At 35.6% G+C, this 10,562-nt stretch overlaps 1 protein-coding gene across 2 annotated transcripts in view; it reads left to right on the forward strand.

Moving 5' to 3' along the window:
• flt1 (fms related receptor tyrosine kinase 1) overlaps positions 1–10,451 on the forward strand; it is a 39,422-nt gene extending 28,971 nt beyond the window's left edge. For both annotated transcript variants that reach the window (XM_028569622.1, XM_028569623.1), the window contains 10 exons: positions 183–267; positions 362–459; positions 569–691; positions 1,368–1,479; positions 1,620–1,719; positions 1,887–1,992; positions 2,129–2,226; positions 2,524–2,593; positions 2,757–2,848; positions 9,454–10,451. In XM_028569622.1, coding sequence (XP_028425423.1) covers positions 183–267; positions 362–459; positions 569–691; positions 1,368–1,479; positions 1,620–1,719; positions 1,887–1,992; positions 2,129–2,226; positions 2,524–2,593; positions 2,757–2,848; positions 9,454–9,622 — 1,053 coding nt within the window. In that variant the 3' untranslated portion in view covers positions 9,623–10,451. The remainder of the gene's footprint in view (positions 1–182; positions 268–361; positions 460–568; positions 692–1,367; positions 1,480–1,619; positions 1,720–1,886; positions 1,993–2,128; positions 2,227–2,523; positions 2,594–2,756; positions 2,849–9,453) is intronic.
• The last annotated feature ends 111 nt before the right edge of the window (positions 10,452–10,562 follow it).

A 10,562-nucleotide genomic window follows, 5' to 3' on the forward strand; every position in this document is an offset into this window, starting at 1 on the left:
GACACAACTAAACCCTGTGGCCTCAAATGTCATTTCTTACAGAGCAAAACATGTTTATGCATTTCTCTCAAGAAATTGAAACCACAACAAATATCTGAAGATACATAATCCTAATTTTGTCCTAATTTTAACTCTCTGTCAAACAATATTTAAAACAATTAACTGATTTCTCTCCTTCTCAGCTGGCCGGAGGAAAAGATGGAGGGCCAGGTTGTTTCGGCAGCGTGTCTGAGTTTGATGAGAGGGACGAGAAAGAGAATCAACTTGGTAAGACAGGAGCTTAGAGAACTTTTTTTTTAAATGTTTGTGCATAATCAAAATGCTTTATTACACCCCTGTGCCCCTCTCTTTTTTCCTCTAGATCCCAAATCTGCCCCTAACTCCCCTTTATTCCTGGAGGACCTCATCTCCTTTAGCTTCCAGGTGGCACGAGGAATGGAGTTTCTGGCTTCTCGCAAGGTCTGTGTGCACGCGTGCGTGCGTGCGTGCGTGTACGCGTACATGTGCGTGTGTGTATGCAAGTACTTGTGTGTTTCATTTTTTAGATCTCTGCTTTTTTCTTCATCAGTGTATTCACCGAGACCTGGCAGCCAGAAACATTTTGCTTTCTGACAATAAAGTGGTTAAGATCTGTGACTTTGGCCTGGCCAGAGACATCTACAAAGACCCTGACTATGTCCGCAAGGGAGATGTGAGTACACGTGAGCAATGTGGTTCCAAAATCAAAATCTGAGAGTATTGCACTAGCATTTTGTTACAAAATCCTAATTAAGCTCATTAATGTAGCAAAATGTGGGGGGTTCAATGTGTTCTTTGCCATTTTTTTCAACATATAAAACATTGAAACTGTTTATATTTTCATATCTTAGAATCTTCATATTGTAGTAATTTCATTAAGGGTGACCTCTAGCTAACCCGATAGAGCGTGCGCCCCATGTAGGCTGAGTCCTTGGCAGCAGTCTCTGTTTTGTGCATGTCATCCCCTCTCGCCATTCCTGTGTATCGCTACTGTCTAATAAAAACTCATAAAAAGCCCCAAAAATAATCTATAGAAATATAGATTATTATTATTATTATTTCTTAAAAGATACTCGCCACAGGCAAAAAGGGGGTTTTATTTAAATTCCTCTGTAAATTACAATATTTTTAGTTATTCATGTGGTTGAAACAGGACTATACATTAAAGGAATTATTAACTTCTTCTACTTCTACTACTTCTGTTTTGGAAATATTAAGCAGCAAACATCACATAACCTTTTTCCTCAGAAGGATCTGTGGCCAAACGACTTTTCAACCAGGTTAACTTTGAGTGTTTCCTCACAAATGGCGTTTTGTAACTCTGCTCCTGTGATCTGATTGGCTGACAGGCCCGCCTCCCTCTAAAGTGGATGTCTCCAGAGTCCATCTTTGACAAGGTGTTCACCACGCAGAGTGACGTGTGGTCCTACGGCATTCTGCTGTGGGAGATCTTTTCTTTGGGTAAGAGCCCTCTCACCACGGTTTTGTTAAATACTATGATCTGATCTACAGTATGATACCTTGTGTTTGGAAGATGCATATTCAATTCTTTGGGTGGGCATGGTCACATATTGATGTATTTACATGTGTGTTTGTCACAGGAGCTTCCCCTTACCCTGGTCTTCACATAGATGAAGAGTTCTGCCACAGACTAAAGGGGGGAACAAGGATGCGAGCGCCTGAATACAGCACTCCTGAGATGTGGGTGGATATGTTTTTAACACTGTTACTGAAATCAGTAGGGGGAGAGCAGGGAACAGAGGTCCGAAAAGTAGGAAGGTCGTAAATAAGGGGCCCAAGGGGGAAATGCATCATTCAAACCTTTATGCCATGTCTCCTGATGTACACCTGTATATTTGTGTTTGCAGTTACAGCACGATGCTGGCATGCTGGGAGGCCAGTCCCTCAGATCGACCCACCTTCACTAACCTGGTGGAGACCCTGGGAGACCTGCTGCAAGCGAGGGTTCAGCAGGTCAGGCTTTTGATAGATCTTACTCCTTCAGGCTTATGATTTATTTCTTATCTAGCAAAATGTTTCTCAACATATGGATAAACTACACAAAAGGACAGGATGTCTTACACCCTGATTTGTTCCCTCTCTTTAACAGGATGGAAAGGATTATATTCCTCTGGGATCTTTCATGACTGGAGACACTGGTCGCAGCGAGACCTTCAAAGAAAACCTGCTTGCAGTCACAAACATGAGGTAAGAAAACATGAGGGATCAAATAAAAACACTGCAATTTAATATACAGCATGGCGGTTTGAGTCTGAGTCAGTGCACCTTGACTTAAGATATTATATATGATTTATTAAATATGGTAGAGAAGTGCTGTACTATAATGAATACAAGAAAAGGGAGAAAATGGGCAAGACAGGTGCAGATGTGAAAGTGATGAGAGCTGTGTGAGGTAACTGAAACTTAATTCAGAAACAACAGGAAACATGTTGAGAAAGGAGAGAGATTTCCAACTTTTAATGTTTTCAATCTGAATGTTTGTAGTTACATGAGGGGTATGGCCACACTACAGACGTTTGAGGAACTGCCCTGCGAGGAGCCAGACAGCCCTGACGTGAGAAAACATCTACACTTCTGCTTGCATACATACAGACATACAGGGGATGAGACAAAAATGCATCCTCACTTTGTCGGAATTGATGACTTTCAGTGAAAACAGAGACAACAAAAGCCCAGTAACTCTGATAAGCTGCGTGTTTGTATTCTCTCTGCTTTAGGATGAGCAGAGTGACAGTGGCATGGTCCTCCCATCTGAGGAGCTAAAGCGTCTGATGTGGAATAACAGCACCAAGAACAGGAAACTCAGCAGGTGGTCACCTCTAATCTCTGACCTGTAAAACCTTGACCTGCCTCCCTACAGTCCAGACATCTTGTCATCTGTAAATAATTGCACGGCAGAACACACTTAATTTTTTTTAAATGTGAAAACAATGTAGATATGTTGATTCTATGAGGCAACTTTATCGACATATGGCTTTTTATGACTTTTTTCTACGTACTATACTATGACTTTTTTACATACTATTATATATGATAAAAAAATTACTTTATATATATTTATATAAATAATATATATATATATATATATATAAAGTAATTTTTTATATACTACCTATATGACTTTTTCGACATACTGTAATATAACTTTTTTATGACTTTTGTTGAAATAGTACACTATGACTTTTTTCGACATACTATATTATGACTTTTTACCCCAATTTTTTCAACATACTATGCTATGACTTTTTAAAACTTTTCTCGACGTACTATACAAGGACTTTTTCCAACATACTATGCTATGACTTTTTTTTTTACTTTTTCCGACTTTTTTTAACATGCTATACAATGACTTTTTCCAACATACTATGCTATGACTTTTTTTCGACTTTTTCCGACTTTTTTTTGATATACTATACTATGACTTTTTTTTAACATACTATACTATGACTTTTTCAATTTATACTACACTAATAAAGAAGGAATGCAACACAGCAACAATTTTCTTTTGGAATATTTTATTTTCAGATTTTTTTTCACAAATATTAAACAGGTGCAGACAAGAAATACTATAACTTTTTTTTTTTAGATATGCTATACATACCGACTATACTGTCTTTTTCAACATAGTGTCACGTTCATTTGACATTTTCCTTACAGGGATTTGAACCAGCAGCCCTCTGGTTCCCAAGCAAAGTTCCTACTGACTGAGCTACAGTACTGTCTTTTATTCCACTTTTTCGACATACTATGCTATGACTTTTTTCCACATCTATGCTATGACTTTTTTTCCGACTTTTTTTGGACATGCTATACTATGATTTTTTTTTTTACTTTTTTCGACATACCATACAATGTTTTTTTTCGACATACTATGCTATGACTTTTTTATTTCATACTATACTAACAAATAAAGAATGAAACAGCAACAATTTTCTTTTGGAATATTTTCTTTTCGGATTTCCTTTCAAATTACAGAACAGACATCCTATAATATAACTTTTTTTACATAATACTATGACATTTTTTCCGATATACAATACGATGACTTTTTTTTTTTTTTTTTTTTCCGACTTTTTTTTGGACATGCTATACTTAGACATTTTCAACATAGTATCATGTTCATATGAGTTTGTCCATCCAGGAACTTGAACCAGAGACCCCGCGCTTCCAAAGCCAAGTCCCTACTGACTGAACTACAGTGCTATGACTTTTTTCAACATTCTATGCTATGCCTTTTTCATTTCATACTATACTAACAAAGAACGAGTGCAACACAGCTTTTTGTTGGAATATTTTTCTTTTCAGTTTTAACACACACAAGACATACTATAATTTTTTACTACTTAACCATCTCTACTGGCTTTATCAAGATAGTGCAACGTTTATTCAACATGGTCCATCCATGGACTTGAACCAGTGACCCTCTGGTTCCCAAGCCAAGCCCCTACTGACTGAGCTACATTACTGTGTTTTTTGTTTTTGTTTACTTTTTTCAACATACAATATCGTTTATTTCATACCATACTAACAAAGAAGGAATGCAACACATGAACAATGTCATTTTGGAATATTTTATTATTTTTTTTCCAAATTACAGAACAGATGCACACAAGACATACTATACTATAACTTTTTGATGTACTGTACAGACCGACTATACTGAATTTTTATGACTTTGATGATGTTTATTCGACTTTGTCTGTTCAGAAACTTGAACCAGCGACCATCTGGTTCCAAAGCCATGTCCCTTCTAACTGAGGTACAGTGCTATAATGTTTTCTTGACTTTTTTTGACATACTATACTATGTTTTTTTTTCCAACTTTTTTCGACATATTTCGACATACTGTACTATGACTTTTTTTTTATATACTATGCTATGACTTTTTTATTTCATACTATACCAACAAATAAGGAATGCAACACCGCAACAATTTTCTTTTGGAATATTTGGTTTTGGAATTTTTTTTACAAATTACAGAACAGACATACTATAACTTATTCCTATATACAATACAGACCGACAATACTGACTTCTTCTACATACTACAACATTTATTTGACTTGGTCCGTCCAGGGACTTGGTCCAGCGACCCTCTGGTTCCCAAGCCATGTCCTGCTGACTGAGCTAAAGTAGTAGTCTTGTTTTGATTTTTTTCAACATACTATAATATGACTTTTCTCGACATAATATAACTTTTTTTTCAATACACTATACAGACCGACTATACTTACTTTTTCAACATAGCATGATGTTTATTCAACTTCATCTGTTCTGGAACTCAAACCAGCATCCCTCCAGTTCCAAAGCCATGTCCCTTCTCACTGAGCTACAGTGCTATAACTTCTTTTGGCTTTTTTCGACATACTAAACTATGACTTTTTCTACATATTTCGACATACTAAACTATGACTTTTTCTACATATTTCGACATACTATACTATGACTTTTTTCTAGTTTTGTCGTCATACTATAGTATGACGACAGAAAAAAGTCATAGTATAGTATGTCGATAAAAGTTTGACTTTTTACAGTTACATACTATGCTACAAAGAAGGAATGCAACACAGCAATGATTTTCTTTTACAAATTACAGAACAACATACTAACAACACTGACTTCTTCTACATACTAAAACATTTATTTGACTTTGTCCATCTGAGGACTTGAACCAGCAATCCTCTGGTTCCAAAGCCACATCCTTACTGACTGAGCTAGATTAACAGGTTGCTTTAAATGTTTTCAACATACTATACTATGACTTAACTTGTTTATTTCATGATATACTAACAAAGAAGGAATGCAACAGTTTTGTTTTGGAATATTTTATTTTCAGATTTTTTTTTCCAAATTACAGAACAGATGCACACAAAACATGCTATAACTATTTTTCAATTTACTATACAGGCCGACTATACTGACTTTTTTCAACATAGCATGATGTTTATTTGACTTTATCTGTTCTGGAACTTGAACCAGCATCCCTCTGGTTCCAAAGCCATGTCCATTCTCACTGAGCTACAGTGTTATAGCAGTTTTCAACTTTTTTCGAAATACTATACTATGACTTTTTTTTCACATATTTCGACATACTATACTATGACTTATTTTTATGACTTTTTTCGTCATACTATACTATGACTTTTTTTCGACTTTTTTCGACATACTATAACTATGACTTTTTTTCAACATACTATGCTATAACTTTTTTATTTCATACTATACTAAAAAAAAAGGAATGCAACACAGCAACAATTTTCTTTTGAAATATTTCGTTTTGTGATTTTTTTACAAATTACAGAACAGATGTACACAAGACAAACTTTTTTCTACATACTATACAGACTGACAATACTGACTTCTTCTACATACTATGACATTTATTCAACTTGGCCGTCCAGGGACATGAAGCAGCGATCCTCTTGTTCCCAAGCCATGTCCTGCTGACTGAGCTAAAGTAACAGCTTGTTTTAATCTTTTTCAACATGCTATACTATGACTTTTTTTTTTGACATACACTACTGGTCATAAGTTTTAGAACACCCCAATTTTTCTATTTTTTTATTGAAATTTTAGCAGTTCAAGTCCAATGAATAGCTTGAAATGGTACAAAAGTAAGTGGTGAACTGCCTGAGGTTAAACAAAAAGTAAGGTTACCCAAAACTGAAAAATAATGTACATTTCAGAATTTTACAAAAAGGCCTTTTTCAGGGAACAAGAAATGGGTTAACAACGTAAAGCTGTTCTGCAGCAATGGAGGTTGATCAAGCTTTGAAAGTTGGTGCTACCAATTCCCACAGGTGCTCCAACTTGTCTGGATTACTTACAACCCCCTCTGTTTGTATAAAAGTATTGTTGGAACACACTGTGGTACCATACCCTTGTAAGCATTATTTGAACAGTATTGTACTGCAGAAAGTAGTGTGTTGCTATAAAAATGGCAGGAAAAAGGCAATTAACAATGGAAGAGAGACAGACCATCATAACACTTAAGAATGTTGGTCTTTCCTACAGAGAAATTGCGAAGAAAGTCAAGGTGTCAGTGAGTACAGTATTCTTCACTATCAAAAGGCACTTAGAAACTGGGGGAAACTCTGACAGGAAGAGGTCTGGCAGACCCAAAGCCACAACAGAATCAGAAGACAAGTTTCTGACAGTCAACAGCTTGCGTGATAGGAGGCTCACAGGACAACAGCTTCAAGCACAGCTTAATAGTTGTCGTAATAAGCAAGTCTCAGTTTCAACTGTAAAGAGAAGACTTTGAGCTGCAGGTTTGATAGGTCGAGTTGCAGCAAGAAAGCCATTGCCAAGACGTCAGAATAAGAAAAAGAGGCTTGCCTGGGCGAAGAAACCTCGTCAATGGACTACTGAAGACTGGAAGAAGGGGCTATGGACTGATGAATCAAAATGAAATCTTCGGTTCATCACGCAGGATTTTTGTACACCGTCGAGTAGGCGAAAGGATGGTTCCTCAGTGTGTGACATCAACTGTCAAATATGGAGGAGGAAGCGTGATGGTCTGGGGCTGTTTTGCTGGATCCAGGGTCGGTGATTTGTACAGAGTGAAACCCACTGAACCAAAATGGCTACCACAGCATTTTGCGGCGCCATGCAGTACCCTCTGGTATGCACCTAGTTGGTCAGGGGTTCATCCTACAGCAAGATAATGACCCAAAACATAAGTCCAAGCTATGCCAGAACTACCTTAGCAAAAAAGAACAAGATGGTAAGCTTAAAAACATGGAGTGGCCTGCACAGTCACCAGACTTAAACCCCATTGAGCTGGTTTGGGATGAACTGGACAGAAAAGTGGAAGCAAAGCAACTTACAAGTGTCACACATTTATGGGAACTTCTGCAACCGAGTTGGGAAGAAATTTCTGAAGAATATTTGATTTCCATTGTAGCAAGAATGCCACGAGTGTGTTCAGCTGTTATATCTGCCAAAGGGGGCTACTTTGATGAGTCAAATATTTAGAATACAATTTGGTTTATAAATTGATTCCATGATTTATTTTTTAACTTAAATTGTTCATTTGTTCTATTCTTTCATTTCAGAGTACAATAAGACATTGAACTGCATGAATTTCAATAAAAACCTGGAAAAAATTGGGGTGTTCTAAAACTTTTGACCAGTAGTGTACTATACTATGACATTTTTCAAAAAACTATACTGTGAAATTTTTCGAAATAATATACTATGACTTCCATCCCGGGACTTGAACCAGCTACCTGCCTGCCAAGTCCCTACTGACTGCGCTACAATACTAAGCCTTTTTTTGACTTTTTCGACATACTATACTATGATTTTTTTTTTTTTTTTTTTTTTTTTTTTTTTTTTTTTTTGACATAGCCTACTTTACTATGACTTCATTTTAAACTTTTCTTCGACATACTATACTATGACTTTTTTTAGACTTTTTTTCGACATTTTTATGACACACTATACTATAACTTTTTAATTAATTTTTCAACATACTATGCTGTTATGGCTGTGGCTCAGGTGGAAGAGCGGTTGTCTTCAAATTGAGTCAGTGAGTAAACCCCTGCCCTTGCAGTCCCACAATAAAAAATACTATTTTTTTTATTATTATTTTCAACATACTATACTGTGACTTTTTTTTATCAACATACGATACTATGACTATGACTTTTTTCGACATACTAATACTGTGACATTTTTATGACCTTTTCAACAATTATGCTATGAAGGCTGTGGCTAAGGTGGAAGAGTCTACCAATACTATGCTATGACTTTTTACAACATACTATGACTTTTTTATCGACATACTATACTATACTATCTAATCAAAATCTAATAGTCACGAGAACAGTAGCACAGCACTAGTTTATATATATTGGATTTGACAGTCCTCAGAGGTCAAATCTGACTTTCTTCCACATCTGAAAATAAACCTTATGGTATGCACCTACTATGTCAGAAATGTCATACTTTTCTCATTAAATAAACTATTGTTGTGGTTTCCCGCGCTACTAAAATAAAAAAGATGTCATAGTAAAGTATGTCATTAAAATGTCTCAGTGTAGAAGGCCTACAAAATGTATTAACGGTGTCATAATATATTATGAAGTAAAAATGTCATAGTATAGTATGCCATAAAAAACTTTCATTAAAAAAGTCATAGTATAGTTTGGCAATAAATTCTCATTAAAATGCCATAGTATAACAAATTCAATGTCATAAAAGTCATAAAGAATTCATAGTAAAGTATTGATGAATTTATCTTCAGGATTCCTGCATATACTCTGTTAAATCAACCCCTCACTGTTCAGGAAAAATATTTGTCATACAGAAATAATATAATCATTTAAAATATCAGTTAATACATGGATGCAGTATTTTATTTTAATGTATAATAAACAAGATAATAACTCTTAATTTGTATGTTTTTAGGTTCTTTGCCTTCACTAACTGCCGGGACAACCAGGTGCCTTTCCTGTGCAATGACATCACAAGTGTCTGTGATGACAAGCCGTCTATCTTGCAGTGTGATTGGGAGTCTGACGAGGGTGGCTCCCCTCCTCCGGATTATAACTCTGCTTTTTTATACCCCACCCTCTAGCATGTGTTCCTGAACCGATTTACACATGGTATATATTTTCTTGCTGATAATATAGTCAACTAAAATGTAATCTGCTTTTCAACCTCAATCCTCTACCTCATTATAATATCTGCATTTATTCATCTGTCGTCCTTTTTCCTCCTTCAGCCAGAGATAATTTCTCTAGATTTAACACAAAACATCCCTTTGTTTTTCTTCAGTTCCCAAAACCATATGCTGTTGTACAACAAAGCCTTACCAAGTATTAACTTGCATTACAACACACAACCCCTTCCAAGAGCAGCTAAGTATTACCTGATAGTACTTATCATATGCAGTTATGCAGAATGTATTTACTGACCTACAACTATTAGAGCTTATTGTATTGGTACCTCATGTGCTGAGCTTTGTGAAAAGGAACACTGCTGTATGTAATAATAGTTCCTTCTACACAGCTACTATATGCTGGAAAGAAAGTTATTATATACTGAGTTATATTATGTGTTAGACAGGATGTATCCGTCTGTATTTATTGTAATGCTGTAATCATTTCATGGATGAGGCTGTATCTCACTGTGAATGTTAATATCCACTCAGTTTAATTTTGGTTAATTAAGGTTATATTTCAACTTTTTGTTGAAGCTGTTCATGCTATGTTTATGAGGCTTACAATGTTTTTCATTGTAAGCCTCATAAATATAGCATGAATTGCAGGGCTGATATATTAGACTGCACTGCATACATAATGAACTGGCAACTGATTGGATATTTAATTCTATATTAAGTATCCTTGGATATAGAATCAAGTCAAATTATTCAGATTTGACAAAAATGTATAACATATACACTTCATTGGGCTGTTTTTTTGCTATATATTGTTATTTACAAAAATATTGAATGTAATTTGATTACTAATTAAATATTGTTTGTCCTTAACAAGAGCTGAAATGATTGGTCCATA

The sequence above is a fragment of the Perca flavescens genome, chromosome 22 (assembly GCF_004354835.1).
Source record: "Perca flavescens isolate YP-PL-M2 chromosome 22, PFLA_1.0, whole genome shotgun sequence".
Classification (NCBI taxonomy): domain Eukaryota; kingdom Metazoa; phylum Chordata; class Actinopteri; order Perciformes; family Percidae; genus Perca; species Perca flavescens.